This window comes from Mustela lutreola, chromosome 7 (genome assembly GCF_030435805.1).
Source record: "Mustela lutreola isolate mMusLut2 chromosome 7, mMusLut2.pri, whole genome shotgun sequence".
In the NCBI taxonomy this organism is placed as follows: Eukaryota; Metazoa; Chordata; class Mammalia; order Carnivora; family Mustelidae; genus Mustela; species Mustela lutreola.
The window spans coordinates 66,036,842-66,055,079 of record NC_081296.1 but is presented as its reverse complement, the minus strand read 5'-3'; the positions used below and the strand labels follow the sequence as shown (position 1 = coordinate 66,055,079).

General features: G+C 48.1%; 1 protein-coding gene and 1 long non-coding RNA gene across 2 annotated transcripts; one reads left to right on the top strand and one right to left on the bottom strand.

Annotated features, from left to right (window-relative positions):
• Positions 1-4,003: 4,003 nt before the first annotated feature.
• On the bottom strand, positions 4,004-17,506 carry THBS1 (thrombospondin 1). Its single transcript, XM_059181129.1, has 22 exons — positions 17,328-17,506; positions 16,675-16,770; positions 15,854-16,413; positions 14,895-14,970; positions 14,392-14,591; positions 14,161-14,283; positions 13,076-13,169; positions 11,516-11,689; positions 11,048-11,224; positions 10,559-10,732; positions 10,169-10,296; positions 9,902-10,054; positions 9,336-9,554; positions 8,750-8,857; positions 8,089-8,248; positions 7,824-7,942; positions 6,081-6,315; positions 5,670-5,897; positions 5,240-5,511; positions 4,721-4,818; positions 4,478-4,617; positions 4,004-4,147 (listed from the first exon to the last, which is right to left on the bottom strand). Exons 2-22 carry the CDS (start codon positions 16,739-16,741, stop codon positions 4,140-4,142), a joined length of 3,513 nt encoding a protein of 1,170 aa, XP_059037112.1. The 5' UTR covers positions 16,742-16,770; positions 17,328-17,506; the 3' UTR covers positions 4,004-4,139.
• Positions 7,899-9,278, top strand: LOC131836096 (uncharacterized). Its single transcript, XR_009355510.1, has 2 exons — positions 7,899-8,035; positions 8,654-9,278. It is a non-coding gene; the product is annotated as an uncharacterized LOC131836096 (long non-coding RNA).
• Positions 17,507-18,238: the final 732 nt, after the last annotated feature.

The following is an 18,238-nucleotide window of genomic DNA, read 5'->3' as shown; positions in this document are numbered from 1 at the left end:
GATTCACAGACCTGTACCCCTGAAGATAAAAATATATGTTTATAAAAAATAAAAAATTAAAAAAAAACCCCTAATCTTATACTTTGTATGTATATGTAGGATTTCTTCTAAGTTCTTTTTTAGTGCTGTTTTTGACCAAAGGTGAATTCATTCTCTAAAAGGTGACATCTGTAGAGTTTGGCCCAACTTTTTTTTTTTTTTAAAGATTTTATTTATTTATTGGACAGACAGAGATCACAAAGTAGGCAGAGAGGCAGGCAGAGAGAGAGGAGGAAGCAGGCTCCCTGCTGAGCAGAGAGCCCGATGCGGGGCACAATCCCAGGATCCTGGGATCATGACCCGAGCCAAAGGCAGAGGCTTTAACCCACTGAGCCACCCAGGCATCCCTGGCCCAACTTTGTAAGGATGGCTCTTCCTTCAGTAGTACTTACTACTACTACTACTACTACTACTTCTTCTTCTTTTTTTAATTGTGTTATGTTACTTACCATAAAATACATCATTAGTTTTTGATGCAGTGTTCCAAGATTCACTGTTTGCGTATAACACCCAGTGCTCCATGCAATACGTGCCTTCCTTAATACCCACCACTAGGCTCCACTATCCCCTCTACCCCCTTCCATATAAAATCCTCAGTTTTTCCTGGAGTTCACAGTCTCTCATGGTTTGTCTTCCCTTCCAATTCCCCCCCCCCCCACCCCTTCAGTTTTCCTTTTCTTCTCCTAACATCCATGTTATACCTTGTGTTCCACAAGTAAGTGACACCATGTGATAATTGACTTTCTCTGCTTGAGTTATTTCACTCAGCATAATCTCCAGTCCCATCCATATTGATGCAAAAGTTGGGTATTCACCTTTCTGTTGGCTGAGTAATATTCCATTGTATATATGGACCACATCTTCTTTATTCATTCATCTGTTGAAGGGCATCTCGGCTCTTTCCACAGTTTGGCTATTGTGGCCATTGCTGCTATGAACACTGGGGTACATAGGGCCCTTCCTTTCACTACATCTGTATCTTTGGGGTAAATACCCAGTAATGCAATTGCATGGTTATAGGGTAGCTCTATTTTTAATTTTTGAGGAACATCCACAGTTTTCCAAAGTGGCTGCACCAACTTGCATTCCCACCAACAGTGTAAGAGGGTTCCCATCTCCACGTCCTCTCCAACATTTGTTGTTTCTTGCCTTGTTAATTTTTGCTATTTTGACTGGTGTAAGGTGGTATCTCAATGTGGTTTTGATTTGAATCTCCCTGATGGCTAATGATGATGAACACTTTTTCATGTGTCTGTTTGCCATTTGTACGTCTTTATTGGAGAAGTGTCTGTTCATGTCTTCTGCCCATTTTTTGACATGATTGTTCTTTGGGTTTCGAGTTTGGGAAGTTCTTTATAGATCTTGGAGGTCAGCCTTTTGTAGCATTTACTAATGCTTCTAGTAGCTCATCTAATGCTTCTCCACAACATGCAGTTGCGTAGCCCACCTAATGCTGTCATTCATGGGCCCGAAAATGGAGCTGTGAGAATTGTGTGCCCTTCACTTGTTTTTCCCATTTTCATGGTTCTTCATAAAGACAGGACTGTACTTGCAGAAGGATTTAAAAGGGGATATTTATTACCTTAGTAAAATATAAAATTATGCCCTGTAGGGGGCCCTATCTTGAGTCCTTGCTTTCCAAGATTTTTTTGTAAGTAGGCACCACACCCAGTGTGGAGCCCAACATGGGGCTTTAACCCAGGACCCTGAGATCAAGACCAGAGTCAAGATCAAGTCGGATGCTTCGCCTACCGAGCCACTCCAGTGTCCCATCTTGCCTTTGTTTGCTATGGTAAGCTCATGTTTTGTTCTTATTCTACAAATCCAGCAAATGTGTTTCTTGAGCAAAATCTTTCTTCTTCAATTATACAGGAACTGGGAATGTTACTGATTAGTGTAATGTGTTCTTCTGTATGCTGTATTGCTTTAGGAATGGAATTTACCCCCACCTCCTAACAAAGCCAGCAGAGAACAAATAAACATGGATACAGTAAGTATAAATATAAATTTCTGTATGATTTATTGTTGTTCCTTGTACATAAGAAACAGTAATATACAACTTACACTGCTGTAGAATGTAAAATGGATAAAAATGTGTACAAAAAAAGCACATTCCTAGAAAAAGGTATTGGCAAATAGTCAAAACTGGGAGGCGGGGTAACAAGCAAAAAACAAATCAAAAACAAAACAAAAACCCCAACAATTCTTCAATTCAGTGTGCAAACGTTTTATAAAAATAGAAATACTAACTCTACAGGCAGTATTTCCTGATAAATTATTTAAATAGCATATCTACACAATCTGAGATCTATTCCAAGGGCAATGAGAAAATAATTTATAAAAATAAAGCAATGGTATATAAGATAGAAAAAAAAACCATAACTTTCAGAAATGTATTTAACATTTCCATGCTATTTCCTTATTGGGAATACTTTTCTGCAAAGAATTTTTATACTATGTACAACATTGACTTTTTTTTTTTTTTAAAAGGTACTACAGTAGCTTTAAGTTTGTAAGACACTTAAACTCTTTCTGCTTGATCCAAAAATTCTTTACTCAGTCACACAACAAATGAGGTAATATTTGTATAAAAGTTTCACCTTTGTTATTTTTTTTTCTCTTTTGGAAAAAAACGAAAAAGTGTAGATGCTTTTCTTCTCCCTGGAAATAGGCACAAGGGATGGGGTACAGACAGTTTGAAAGGCCTCCTGGCTTTTCTTTGAAATTTAAAGACACTAGCAAATGGACAACTAATTCCACTTGAAAAGACAAAAAAAGATCCCAAATCATTCACTCTGAGCACAAAGTGAAAAGCCGCTAGCTCTGATGTTCCTTGTGCCGTTCTTGAGAGATTTGCTGATAAGTCTCCACTACCTGCTGTCAGACACTTTCCATACGAAACCTAGATTCCAGGTAGAACAGAGTTAATAAATAATCTGTATTTACAATCTTACAGTCACGAAGACTCCTAACAAAGCTGATATGGATAGTCCTTACGCTTCTTCCTGTTCCATGAATAGTCTTTCAGACAGATCCTCCAGAGCAAGTAAAAAATAAATATCTTACATTGTAAAGTGTTTGTAAAAAAACAAAAACAAAAACCAAAAAACCAAAAACTACAGTCTAAAAGAGTTGGAAAACTCCATGAGATTTAGGAAAAAGAAAGACAAGGAATGTTTTAGTTGATAATTTTGTGCCTTTCTAACCATAAAAATACGAGCACGGCTGCCCATCCCTTTGGAGGCAGCCTGGTACTCACTGAGATGGTAGGTTTTCTGATTTTCCTGCTGCATCTGCACAAGCTACGTGTGGAATAAAACCAACATTTTCATGGTAAGCAGGCGGGGGCAGCTGGCAGAGCCTTCCACCGGCTTAATTCTCGCTCCCTATTATGGTGACTATGGGTGAGAGGTGAGGGGTGGGGATCCCAGGGGTGGGAGGGAAGTCCAGAGGCCAGTCTTTCCCACCCTTCCCTGCTTCTCTTAAGTGCCTGCATACGTGGGTTAATCAGCTAACGCTGGTCAACATCATGAAATCCAGCAAGAGTCTTCCAATCCCCTGAAGATGACTTAGTACCGAACATGTAACTGCTCCTCCATCTTGTCTTCATACAATCATCTCTCGGGGAATGCGCCCTCCCCTTAGGGCTTTGGCCCCTGATCCCCCTAGTTCCAAGAGAGTCTGTCAAACCTGGTGGTTGGCCAATTCTAGTGAGTCCTCCCTCCTCTCACATTGCCTGGAAGTGCTTTGGAGTCCACTGCTCCGAGCTGGTTTCCCGATAGTACTCTACTCTGACAGAAGATGAGGGGAGTGGCCACCTGCCAGCTGAAGCATGTGGGTGCGTTTGCTTTGTGAAAAGCAGACCAATAACTGTGTATGTTCTTGGACGATTCTCTTCGCATTCAGAGGCTGCATGCTGAGTCTGATTGGGAAAATGGCATCTTCTCGAGGCAGGTCCCATATTGTGGGAGTCCACAATGATAAGCAAGCAGAGAATAGGCAGGGAGGAGGGATCCTGGGGGTTTTTCTTAAGCCCGTGATTCCAGAAGGTGCAACACCAGCATTAGTTAGGATGAGTCTTTTGATCAACAGTTTGATGATTAAGAATCTGTTAAGTAAACAAATACATAACCCAATTAATTCATGAAGGTACTAGCTTTGTCAGTTAATAAATTAGCCTTAGTAGAGCTCTACTTTTATAGTAACCAAAGCATAATTTAGGATTGGCCACAGTTAAGGCCTTGGTCTTATCATGGTCTTCCACAGCAAAGTATCCATAGCCCTTCTCTAAAACTGTCTTCTAAAACGGATGCTTCCATAATTGGCACTCTCAATCTTAGTCTGAATTAACTATGTCAGTTGCATCTCTAATTCAATTACATTATTATTATTATTATTATTAATGAATGAATTACATTCACAGTAATGTTGCTCCTACCTCTGCATTCATATTTCAGGTCAGAGAAGAACACCATTTCTTGAGAGAAGACAAACAACCCTAGCCTACCACCAGCATATGTTTTGTCATAGATGGGTCCCGAGTCAGCCATGATTTTCTTCCCTTCATACATCACCACTCTGAAAGAAAAAGAAAAGCTCTTGAGTGACACCCCTACTTCTTGATTTCCTCCTCCTTCCCCATTGGTGTGACTGGATAGAATATCGTCAGTGCCATCTTTACCTAATGAAACCCGTCTTGGGCCGGTGGCTGAGACGCCATCTGTAGGCAGTGAAATCTTTCCAGCCTATGTGACGAGGGTCATGCCACAGAGTACGCACCTGAAGGAAAAGAAAAGGTTGAAACACGGCTCCACCGAGATACAGATTTTGTTCTAGAAGAAATATGTGAAAGGTACCAAGTGGACCTAAATTAGAGGGCTGCAATGTTGATTTTTCCAAGGGCTTTCATTTGATATGTGCCCTTGAATGTCTGTGTAAAGCAGAAAGAGAAGGAAAGTTTTGTTTGAAGGGGATGAAAAGGTGTTTGGATTTGAAGACAAATCCTAGTTAGAGTGAGCTCCCTTCTCAGATGCTATTAGGTTTTTACTAAGCAGAACTTAATGCGGTAGTTGGTGGTGCTGGGAACTTGCTATCCAAGAACCCCCCTAGTCCCCACATTGAGAGTGTTGGCCCAAGCACAGCATCCCGAGTGCTAGTCAAGCGCCCATCCACTCTCCCTTCTTCAGGGCCTTGTTCTTACCTGGCCCGGGGTGTTTCCCGTGTGCCACAGGGCGTTCCGCAGGTGCTCGCCCGGCCCGGTGGTAGAGTTAACAACTTTCACGGAAAGGCCTGAGTATCCCTGAGCCCTAGTGGGGTTGGTGTCCCAGTAGGACTGGGTGACTTGCTTCCACATCACGACATAAAAGCGACTGCTAGACTGATAGCCGAACACAAACCCAGCGTAGTCATCATCCCTTTCCGTGTTGATGAAGAAGGTGCCACTGAAGTCCACAGCATTAAACTCATCATAACCTAGGAAAAGGAGGCCAGACCCAGGTGAAAAGCTGCAGCCTTCAGAAGCTTCTGTTATATTCCCAAATATCCTCAGGGATACATGTAAGCACTATGTTTTAGATTTGCTTCTTTGCCGTATGCATGCTAGCTTTTTGTATGGAGAACTCACTACTCACCTACAGCAAGTCCAGGATCACAGTTGACGGTCTGGACCAGTTCTTTACCCTGATGGCGTACAACCCAGTTCGGGTCATTCTGGGATGTCCCTTTGGGATCTAGAGGAATCATCTGGAATCGGCGGAAATCAGTCTCACTGATGTCAATGTTTTCAGGACAGATGTCATCAATGTCTGGCACACTGTCATGGTCAAAATCATCTTTGCAAGCATCACCTCGACCATCACCTAAGGTAAAAAAGGCAAGAGTTCAGTGAAATTCTAAAATAGGACTAGTCTCAGAGATTCAGTATCTTATCTAAATTGGCATCTCATCTGTTCTTCCTCTCAAATGCACTTAATTTTGCTTTTATGTTCTCAATCCAGAGAGCCATGGTGTTAGTCTCTTAAAAAGGGGCTCTGCTGTCTCACCGTCTGAATCCTTCTGGTCAGGATTAGGCACGAGTCTGCAGTTGTCCCTATCATCAGGAATGCCATCATTGTCATCGTCATGGTCACAGGCATCTCCCTTGCCATCTTTGTCGTGGTCAGCCTGGTTGGCATTGGGCACATAGGGACAGTTGTCCAGGTTGTTCTGGTGGCCATCTTCATCAATATCCTGATTGTTGTCACAGGTATCTCCAATGCGGTCTGAGTCAGAGTCGAGCTGAAAGAGACAGAAAGGGAAGGGAAGTTGAAGTGTTGGTCATTAACGTTAAAGAGCACTTAATGGAAGATTCTCCCATGTTTGATATGGCCAGTGGGTTTTCAAGTCTATAAGCTATTGCCAAAACATAATAGTAGTAAAATTTTCTTGATCCTTGGGGTGCCTGGGGGGCTTAGTGGGCCATGACCAGCATCTGGTCATGATCTCTGGGTCCTGGGACTGAGCCTGTGTTGGGCTCCACGCTCAGTGTGGAGTCTGTGTGGGATTCTTTCCCTTTTCCTCTCCTTCTTCCTTCTGCCCCTCTGCCACCTCACTCAGAATAAATAAAATCTTAATTTTCTTGATCCTTGTTTTCATATGAATTTTAAGAGCTATTCAGAGTTTTTAAATATAAAGCTTTCTAAGTAAAATTACTAAGGTACCTCACTTTATTGGACTAAAACATTAAGATTTCAGTCTGTTAACTGCTTATTTCTCAACATTAGATGAAATTCTTTGGGTCACTCTTATTTTCCATTGAAGATTTCAATTAAAGTTGTTGACATGCTTCTACTCAGGTCATTAAATCATGGGAACAGGGCACAGCTTTTTGTGTGTACTGGGTAATGTGCCTGGTAGGGATTAAGACTTTATTTAAAATTTTTTTTTTTTTTTTGTATTTGGTTTTATAGATCTATAAAGTTTATTTGTTGATTCAGGTAAAGATAAACTTGTAAGTTTCTCTGAAACTATATTTCTCAGTACGTTTTTATATTCTTCAGGATATATAGGATGCTAAGGGACACAGAGACTGGAATTTTTCTTGTGAGTAAGATTTCCATAATGCCCGAATGTTTATAAATATTACAATCTGAGGAACAAAAAACTCTTCCAGGGAGATTAAATGATATGAAAGGAGTTTATGGTAAGATTCAAACTCAAAACAGAGGCCATTAGCTCAGCTGGTTTCCAAATTTCTATAGCGAAGCATTAAAAAAAAAAAAAAAGAAAAAAAAGACTGGCCTTAACTTACATTGCTAGAATATGATGGCCAGTTACACGTAAAAAGAAATACTTGCAGACATGGAACCTGCTCTGGCTAAGATCTACCTGTAGCACTCCTTCACACAAGTAGAGAATAATCTGTTTGCAATGCCAATTTAGAAACAGGAATTTCTCTAGCTTCTGGAAGTGTTTTTAGCTTGAGGTTTTCTTACAGTCAGATTATATCATTATAGTGTTAGAAATGATTAATATAAGTAGAGTTACTAGATTTCTTCCTTTTATAATTTGTTAGACATGCAGAGTAGGTAAGGCCTGATAGAGAAGAGTGAAATTATCAGATGGTCACACTAAGGATCTACAGGTGCTGTCGTGCAAATGTGCCAGTTGGCTTTGAGACCTCTGAGAGCCATGGTCATGGAAAGGTTTGAACTCTAACTTTTTTTTTTTTTTTTTTTTTTAAAGTAAGGGCCTAGCTAAAGCTATTCCAGTACTCTACTGGAGGGTCCCCCACGGAGCCCACCTACCTGATCTGGATTGTGTTCCAGAGGGCAGTTGTCACACTGATCTCCGACCCCATCCATATCGGTGTCCCTCTGGTCCACGTTGTAGACGTATTGGCAGTTGTCTCGTTCATTGAGGATACCTGCAGAGCACAGGGAATCGGTCAGGGCTGGAGTGTCCAGCTGCCGGGGTTCAACCAACTGCCCACCCAGAGCCAAGGCTGGAGAGAACTCAGGTGAGAGTGGTCCCCACTGCCTACAGACCTGCTGCCATCAGGGAGTGCCTTACCGTCCCCATCAATGTCTGCAGCACAGGCGTCTCCCTCCCCGTTGTTGTCTGTGTCGGCCTGGTCTGGGTTGTGGTTGTAGGGGCAGTTGTCACAGCGGTCTCCCACATCATCTCGGTCATAGTCATACTGGGCCGGGTTGTAGTGGAATGGGCAATTGTCCTGCAAAAGAATGGAGCATTTTACGACACTGTCCACGCAACAAGGCCAATCCCGCGGTGGTCTGTTACATCAAACTGCAACCACGTGGGACATTTTCTATTTACTCCTTCCCTAGGAGGTTAAAAGGCAGGGCCTGATGAATGGAAAATGGATCGCTGTGGGTTACAAGTCAGTAAAATGTAAATCTAAGGACACCACCCCGGTTCCCAGTACATCAGATAGAAATCTTAATGTTATTTAGGTAAGAATGTGAAACAGATCTGGGCAACTGACTGTCATTTATAATCTCAGTCCAGAGAGCCATGGTCTTAGTGTCTGTCTTGCTCAAACTGGAGGTGGGGCAGGGGGAAGGTGATGATGAAAAACCAAACCCCTCATTTTAAATCTTCTCTTGGCAACATCTAGGTGTTCGGAGTGCCCCCGAGTGACTCTGCATGGGAGTCCCAGAGGCTGCTACTATGTGGAGAAGGGGGATGGAGGAGGCCTGGGCCACATCCTTACCCTGTCATCTGGGATTTTATCATTATCATCATCGTCATCACAGGCGTCACCGATTCCATCCTTGTCATAGTCCTCCTGCCCGGAGTTGGGCAGGTTGGGGCAGTTATCCTGGAAAGAGAAGACTCACATGAGGGCTTGGTCCATGTGTCCTTCACTCAGCCTGAGCCCGGGGCAGGGCCCCCAGAACCCTCACACGGACCAGATCTGCTGTGCTCCCTGATGCCATCTTGTTGTCTCTAATGGGAAGATCATCTAAGCATTTTCTTGGGGGTATGTCATTTGTCTAAGTGCCCCGTGCTTAATCCATGCTGGGAGCACCAGCCCTGCCCTGCTGGTGTTTGGGAGAGTCGTGAACATTTTTCTGGAGAAAAGAATCCACTCTGGACTGCACCAGCCAAAAGGGCCCACCCTCTTCATGTTCATGGCACCAGGGGATTTAATGTGAACACTTTATGCCATTCTGCCTTTGTGTGATTTCATCTTTCACTTTCATGTTCAAACTTTAAGCATTAAAGATTGTTCAGCCTCCTCCCTGGGTCAGGATGACATGCTTGCTTTTGTGAGCACGCGGGAAAGTGGGTGCTACCTTTTTGCAGTGGTAGGTGGCATTGGCCACGCACACCAGGTCTTCGTTGGGCCATCCGTCCAGGTCCGTGTCTTCCCCGCAGATGATGCCGTTGCCCGCGTAGCCGGGCTTGCACTCACAGCGGTACATGGGGTCGCTGTAGTGGCCCAGGTAGCTGCACTTGGCGTTCTTGTTGCAGTCATGCGTCCCGTCTGTGCAGGGGTTGCGCGGCTTGCACACCTGTGGGCACAGTGTCCCCAAGTGAATGCAGAGCCTTCGTGAGACCCCGCATCCTTCTGGTCTCCCCAGAGATAGAGGCTCCATGAGGAGAAGGAGTGTGGGGTACTCCTCCTCCACCCCCGCCCCCCCGGAGATGTACGTGCCCATTGGCTCACCACGGAGTCCAGAGCAGCATTTTCTATTGTGAGAGGCTGTTTTTCCCCTGCTGGGTTTTCAGTGGACTGTCTTGCCCCAAGGCTGTATGTTCAACCCTCTCCCAGTTTTTGGGGAAGGCTGTGAAAGGACAGCCTCCCTTTGCTGGCTCCCCCTGCCTGCCCACTCCAATTGGGGAGTCCAGTCCCATCTACCTGTTTGTTGGCGGTGGCGTGCTCCACACCCCGGCCGAAGGGCTGCGGGCCTGTGAAGCGCGGCGGGCAGGGCAGGCAGTTGTAGCCGGGGTCCGTGTTCTCACACCGGTGCTCACCGTTGTGGTGGAAGCAGGCGTCAGGTACTTCTTTGCACTGTGGGAGAAACAACAGTGTGCCTCCTGGGTCAGGAGTGCCACCCTGGGAAGGGGCTGGGACAAGTTGAACCGTTACCCTGGGACCCAGTAACACCACCAGCACGGCCCTTACCTCATCGACATCTTGGCACTGGACGCCATTTCCACCATAGCCCGGGGGGCAGGCACCGCATTTCCAGCTGCCATCGGGGTAACTCGTACACTTGACCCCAGCAAAGCAGGGATTGGACAGGCATCCGTCTGAGATCAGGGAGACAGGCCAATGGTCAGTCTGAGCAGCTGTCATTGGCATGCTCCTCACAAGATCAGAGGGTCATAAATATCATGGGGTATACATAACCATTCACGTGGAAATGCCTGATGGACAGTACGGTCCGAACACGCAGGACCATTCAAAGCCAAACCACCCGCCAACCCAAATGCTGACCATGGATTTCAGTGAAACAACAACAAAGAAACCCAAACTCCCAAGGGTGCTCTCATCCTGGGCTGCATGACTCACCAATTGGACAGTCCTGCTTGTTGCAGATCTGCTTTTCCGTTGCATCCCCAACACAGTCCTTGCCTCCAAACTGGGGTGTGGGGCTGTTGCAGAGCCGGCTACGTTTCTGTACCCCTCCTCCACAGGTGACAGAACAGATGTCCCACAGTGACCAGGGACCCCAGCCTCCATTGACTGCAAAGAAGGGAAGGGAACCACAGGCCCAAGTTAAGGTCAATTTCCAAATACCTCACCTATCATTTGTTCAAGTGAACTTCTGCTCCTCTGATACATGGACAGAATGTTCGGGAAGAGAGTTTGAAATGGTTTTCTGTTTCTTATTAAAAGAAGCTGCTGAGCATGCAGGACTTTGCTTCTACTTGTTCCCTAGGGAGTAACCTTTACCCCCCCGCCCCCCGTGACCCACAGAACTGGAGGCCACAGATGCCAGGCATCCCGCCGCACTGAGCCAGCGCTCAGCCCTCAGCTGCACAGCACACACGCACTTACTGGGGCAGGCATCTTTTTTGCAGGCTTTGGTCTCCCGGGCTTCGCCTTCACATGGTTTCCCGTTCATCTGGGGGCTCGGAGAATTGCAGAGTCGAATTCTTGTGATCACACCATCACCACAGGTCACGGAACAAGATGACCACGGAGACCAGTGGCTCCAGCCACCATCCTGTTTAACTAAAATACACAGCAGATGGTTATAGGGTGCCCATCGGTGTCAAGCTCCACGCTAACTGCTTTGAATTCATTACCTAAATGAAATCCTTTCAATAACTCCACAATAACCCATCAAGAGCTATGATTCCCCCCCCAGTTTGCATTTGGGGAAAGAGCCTCAGAGAGGGAAGTTGTGCTCAAGGGTGCAAAGGTGAGCAGAATTGGGGTTGGGATGCAGACAGTTGAGGAACTGTACCCTTAACCTTTATGCCAACCCTGTGCTCTTCACTGTCAAGTGGCCAAGATGCTCACATCTCTTATCGCACTCCTGAATGTGACAGGTCCGCGTCTGGACGGAGGAACCCTCGCACCGGTTGTTGAGACTGTCACAAGAGCGACCGCGCTGCTGGATTCCATTGCCACAGGTCGCCGAGCAGGAGGTCCACTCAGACCACGGGGACCAGCCGTCATCCGCAGAGTCGCTGGCTGCAGAGGAAGCAGGGTCATTTGGTACGTGATCACCAAGGACGTGCTAGTCTGTAGCTCACACTCTTTGGGACCTTTTTCCTTTGCCAGAAGGCAAAAAGCCAATATTTCTTAGGCCAACAGCCAGAGGGTCTATCCCCTGTCATTACATGTATAGCACTGGGGTAAGGGAAGGCTCAGCACTGCCCCACCTTCTCCCAGCACATGTTAGTCTACCCATGGGACCTCCTTTCTCAGCATTCTTAAGTGCATTTCCCTTTCCTGATGTGGATATCTTGATTTGCATTTCCAAGAGTACTAGATGTGTAGGCTCACAGGAGTCCATTTGGATTGTCAGGGGAGCCACAGACCATGTGTTTGGCAGATGAACTTGAAGGCAGCTTTTCCGCTGTTGGCTCTGCCTCCTACTCAGTCATGAAGTTAAATAAATCACTGCACAGCTCCTCTTACCCTAGCATGTGGGGCCTTCTTTGCATGTATTTTCACCAGAGAATGGGCTTGTAGACCATCCACCCAGGCCCCAGGATACAGTCACATGTCGCTGTATCAGACACAAGGCAGAGAACTTGTTGCTCTTGCCGGCAGCTAGAAGTTTTCCTAGCAATCCCGGATTCAAGGTCAGGACTCTACTGCTCTCCAGCTGTCTTTGCTCCCCCCAGCCCACACCTAAAGGGGATAGCTGAACAGAAGCAGCTGTGCCCGTGATCATCACAGCCAGTCGCACGAACATGGTTGCTGGATGAGACTGCTTATTCTGAGCTGTGACCAGCTGTGGGCAGGGGTGGGGCTATGTGGAGGTGTATGGGGAGTACTATGTTCCTGCTTCAGGTCTTGTCTTTATTGTGCTGAATCACTTTATGACTTGTCCGTACTATACTCAATATTGTCTGAGCAGAGTGATTACTTTACACTGGCAACACCAACCAGGGGATAGGGTGCTACGGAACAATCTAGGGCCTTATTTATGCCCGTGGCCGGAAACTAGAACTGCTATTATTCTTAGGCCTCCTACTCCAGCAGATAAAATGGGTAAAACTTCAGGCCCCAATTAAGTTCAGTGTTTGCACCACAGACCGGCCATTTTATCTGGTGAGCACATTTTTCTTCACTGTGGGCCACAGTGTCAGATTCTAGAAGCAGTCTGTTTAGAGCTAGTGCCGCTACACATTCGTCTCCCCTTTCCTCCACGCATCAGGTTGAAATTAGTAAGCTGGGCCGAGATCATTACTTCCTAGAGAGCAGCCAGGCCATCAGTTAACCAGACGCCGCAGCAGGAAACAGGGAGTTGAAACACACAGTGGAAATGGGGGCGGGGTTCCAGGGCCCCGTGGATACGGAGAATAGGCCTTGTCACTCAAGAACGGTTATGTGGTTTTACAAACTTACGCCAGCACCGTGGGCAGCATTCTCCATCAGGGACTGTGGCATTGGAGCAAGGCATGATGGGGCAGGACACTTTCTTGCAGATGGTAACGGAGTTCTGCAGGGCAAGAGGGAGACATGGGTTATGGGGCATATTGGAAGCAGAAGTTCATGTTCTGTAACATTATAATTATAAGACAAAACGTGGTCAGGGCTGTAAATGCTCCAGTGGAAGGAGTTTAATAGATCTGTCTTATTTGCAGTCACTGTATTTTGAAGACAGTTTTAGTACCTCAGAGAGTTCTTTTTTAATTGATACTAAGTGGGGGAAGGGACAGCATGTAGAACTTTTCCAAACAGAACCACCAAAGAGCTTGACTCTAACCTTTTAATGGGTGTCTGACAATGAACTCCAAACCCAGCCAGGACTTTTAAACTTGAAAATTTTCTCTTTATAGAGTCAATCAAGATCAGTGAGCATTTTCTACCTTCATGTGTAGATCTGATTTTATATTGAGAAGAATGAAAATCAAGGGAGCTCCTAAATCTAGCAACCCAGGTTTTTTTTTTTTAATTGAAGCAGACTTTGCTCAGCACATCAGGCGAATTGTCCCACATTGCCCGGCACTGGTTTTGGGGAGAGTCACCGATATGCACACTGCCCGCAGTGCCATTTGAGCTAAGTAGACAGTTACGTCTTCACAGTGTCGGCCTGAGCGACTTGAACAATCAGTACTGTATTAAGGGAATCTCAGTGTCATTGCTGAATACAAAGTCAGGGTTGGGAAAATAAAAGGAATGTTCCGACCAGGTTTTATTTACCAGACATTCAACACTTAGCCTTTGAACAAAAGCAGGGAAATTACTCAAATGTCCTAGCAGATTTGTTCTTTTAGATACTGAGCCTGGGGTATAAAGACTTTGAAAAACTTTCTGGGAGTTTCAAGATTTTAGGGAGGTCACAACTGCATCTTGGGGGGAAAAAAAACAAACCCACTTCAGTCTCAGACAATGGAGTGTAGAAAGAGCTTGTGTGGCCACCTGGGTATTTCCCTAGAGACTGGCTTCAAACACACCACCCTTTATTTCATTCTGGAATGATCCCTCACCTGACAGCGACATTCCGTACAGCTATCCACGGTCCATTCCTCGTTATTCCTGTATTGAACTCCATTGTGGTAGCAGAGGGGAGGCCGCCTCAGCTCAATGGCCAACTCTTTGTTCTCTTCAGTCTAGAAGGGGGAGAAAAGTCATTAGTGTCATTTTAAGCAGAAGGGGGTGTCATCCGTGCTACACTTTCAGGAGCTTGTGCTTAGGGGCTGTGAGTGGAGGCCACTGACCACTTTGCGGATGCTGTCCTGGAGTGTGGTGACGATGGTGCGCAGTCCCCTCAACTCCAGGACCATGCTGGACAGCTCATCACAGGAGATGCCGCAGATGGCTTGCAGATCCTTCGTCTTGTGGCCAATGTAGTTAGTGCGGATGGCAGGGCTGGAGCCGTTAACCACATTGTTGTCGAGGGTCAGAAGGACATTGGTGGCTGCCAAGAAAGAACAGAATGCCATGAGAAAAGTAATGGAAGATCTTCACATAGCTGCTCTCACCGGCCAGCCACTGGAGATCCTATTTGGAAAGACCTTAAACCTGGGGTGAAGGACATGGGGCGGGGGCGGGGGTTCCATATATGTGGATCCCCCTTTGAAGTCACTTTTATACACCTCTTAACTAAGTTACCCGGGGCAATTTATGCACGGCCACCATTCCCTAAGTTTCTCAGCTTGTTTTGGGTGGAACCCCCTGAATGTCCTCAAATGCCCCCCAGAATATAGAAGGGTGTACTCACAGCTGGAACAGCCTTTGTTCCTGAGGATGGCTTCTGGTGTGGTTCCGAAGACAAACCTCACATTCTGCAGCACCCCCTGGGGGCAGAGGACACACATTACTTGTAGGGTGGTGGGGGGTGGGGATGCTGGGGGGAAATGGGTGGGGGAGATGGTTTATGCCAGGAAAAGCACACAATAGAGGTTCTAGAAGTTTGAAAGAGCTCCCTTTAAAGATCACCATGTCAAAATAACACACCAACGTAAACTGCCAAACAACTTCACAATCTTAATTGGGTCTCCTGCCAAGTCTTCAGTACTTTACAAAGAAATCTGTTATCAGCCTACTTGGGTATACAGGAAATGGAATCGGATACTAAGAACAGAGGATATAATGACACTCTCCAGTGTCTAAGAGTTAGATGTGGGAGTTTCAAAGCCACAGTTGCAAAAACCTAGATGTTTAAGCAAGGAAGAGGCTGCAGCAGCAAAACCCCCCACTATTTTCATCTACGGAGACCTGCTCCATCCCCATGGAGAATCAGATAGCCAAATGGTATTTATTCTGCTCACAGGATCCATTTCAAGCTACATTATAATCGGTAGAACGCTTGGAAACAAGTTACTTAAGGAGAGCATACAGAGTCTCTAAAGCTTGAACAGGTGGTTATGGGAAAACCATTTCTTGTCTCCTTTAGCGGGTTTTCAGAGTTCCATCCCCAGAACACCAGCACCAGCAGGAGCTTCAGCTGGAATTTGTTAGAAATGCAAATCATCGGGCCCCATCCCAGACACCCTGACTCTGAAACTCTGTGTGTTTTCTCAAGCCCTGCAGGGGAGTCTGATGCTCCCTGAAGTTGGAGAACCACTGCTTTAAGCCACAGGCAAGCAAGCTCTTCTGTACTGGAAACCCTGCGTCTCCTGGCAAGTCAGCTGCTACACAGCCGAGCCCATGGACCAGGAACTGGAGAAGATGCCTCACCTGGAAGTTGTCATTGACCCCTCCTTTCGCGATGCGGAGTCTAGCCACGCTGGCCAGGTCCCTGGTGAAGATGCTCTGGATGGGGACATCTAGCTCTGCATTCTCCATCTTCTCACAGTCAATGTACAGCTGGGCCCGGTCCTCCTGCACGAACAGGGTGATGCTCTTCCACTGGCCAGTCGCCAGGAGCGCCTCCTCCACCGACACCACATGCTGCATGCCCTGCACGGTCAGGCTCAGGTCCAGGGTGCCTGCTTTGCCATTGGAGACCACACTGAAGACGTGGCCGGAGCGATCTTTCCGTTCTATGGCCAGCAGTGTGCCTCGGGTCTTCTTCATCTGCCTCAGGGAGGCCAAGAGAAGGAAGCCTTTCTCTGCCCGCACGGCATCCACTAGGTCTTGGAATTTGTCATCGGGCACGGCGGGGATCAGGTTGGCATCCTCAATGCGGAAAGCTGGGCTGGAAGGGTCGGGACCCTTCACCAATCGGCGCCCAGAGCCCTTACGGGCAGCTCCAGTGAGTTCAAAGATGTCGAATACGCTGTTGTCTCCCCCGGACTCTGTTCAACAGGAGCAGGACACACAGTGAGCTTTGTAGGCTGAGGCCAGGGATGGGGACTACAGGACAGGGCGAAAACTCTAAGCAACCCCGGAAAGAACTGAATAAACCCCAGGGTTAGAGGGAACCTGCCTGTTGATGTTCCATCAGGGCTCTGGGGAGAAACAGCTGGCAGAGGAGAGCATGGGAGGGAGGCACACTAGGCGTAAGCAGCTCCCCCTCATCTTACCTCCCGCTCTCAAAAGGTAGTACACAGACTCACCTGGAATGCGGCTGGAGCCACATAAATGCAACAGGAATAGGACACTGAGTCCCCAGGCTAGCCCCATGGTGGAGCTGTTGGTGCCCAGCAGGGAGCCTGTAACAGGAAACACAGAGCCCAGGGTCAGAGGCAGCCAAGCAGGGAGGGTGGGCACGAAGACCTGGGGCATCCCCCTTCGGCCCCACATTTGCAGGACTGGAGAACGACAGTATTTACTTTGGACAGGGCATCAGGAAGAAAAAGAGCGGGGGGGGGGGGGGGGGGAGGAGACTGTGGTTTTAAAGTTGCAGGGGTGGCCTTGGGGCAAAGACCAACCACCTGGGGACTTTTCCTTGGGAAGCTGAAGGTAAACAGCAGGAGATACAGTTTGGGGGCACAGGGAGGCACGGGGAAGTGGAGCCTTTCCTCTAGACCCCCGAGAGAAAGGTGTGGGGGAGGCCTGGGAGAATAAAAAAAATCCTGGGGAGTTCTGGCGAGTTGGCCTTGTGAACCCCAAGGCCGGAGAGAATAGCTCTGGAGCCCTTCGACGAGAGGGACAGCGGAGGAAAGCGAAGACTAGGAGGTCCGAAGTCCCCGCGGGGCTGAAGCCTCGGAGTTCAAGGGGGCTGACCAGGGCAGCATCGGTCCTCAGCGGCCGCCCGGAGAGCCCTTACCTGAGTGCAGCTGCCCGGAGTGGTGGCGAGGACGCAGCGCCGGGTCCGAGTCCGGGAGAGGCGCGGGGCGGGCAAAGCGCCCGAGGAGGCGGCGGCCGGAGTCGGAGGCTGCGCGGGGAGGCTTGCGGTACCCGGGACTACCCAGCCGGCTCGGAAGCAGTGGCTGGCCAGGCCGCCGCGCGGCGCGCTTTTAAAGGCACTCTCACATTCCTGGGGATCCCTCTGGCCAATGGGAGGCGGCCCGGCCGGCGCCGGGGGGCGGTCTGGGTTCCTCTCTCCGCCCCCCCCGCTGCCTGGCGCATAACTTTCCCGCTAGAGAGCGGAGGGGTGGGGGTCGGGGCGAGGAGTGGTGGAAAGTCTCTGAAAAATAGGTGCCCGCCTACGCAGACTTGGCGCGCTCAGGTGCTCCGGGAGTCCCGTGTGAGCAACCCGAGCGGCGACAAGGCTTTAGTCACCCTCCCCCATCCCCCCGCCCCCAGACCCTTCTTGGGGGGTGGGGTTTCAGGCAAACCCATCTCCTTGAATACCTGGGCGAGGGCTGACACTTGGGGACCGAGCCCGTTTGTAAAACCAAAGAAGCCCGACGGGGTAAATGGGGCCGAGGGAGAACCAATCGTTAAAGAAGTTCCCGCTGGGGTGTTTGGGGACCTTCCTCCATCCATCCAACGGGGTGCGGGACCACGCGCCCGCCCTCCGCCCGAGCCCTAAAGGAGCTGAGTGCGGGGCCGCATCGGCCATCCGGGCGGTGAACGGAGCCCGCGTTCCCGCTGCCCGTCGGGGCACACTTTCTGCATCTGCCTGGCGCCCAAGTCCACGCGAAAGTCGCCGGTGGGCCGGCTACCGCGCTTCCACGGCTGGCCGCTTGGGGGCGGTATATGTATTGTGATGAAGGGGACCCGCGAAGACCGCTT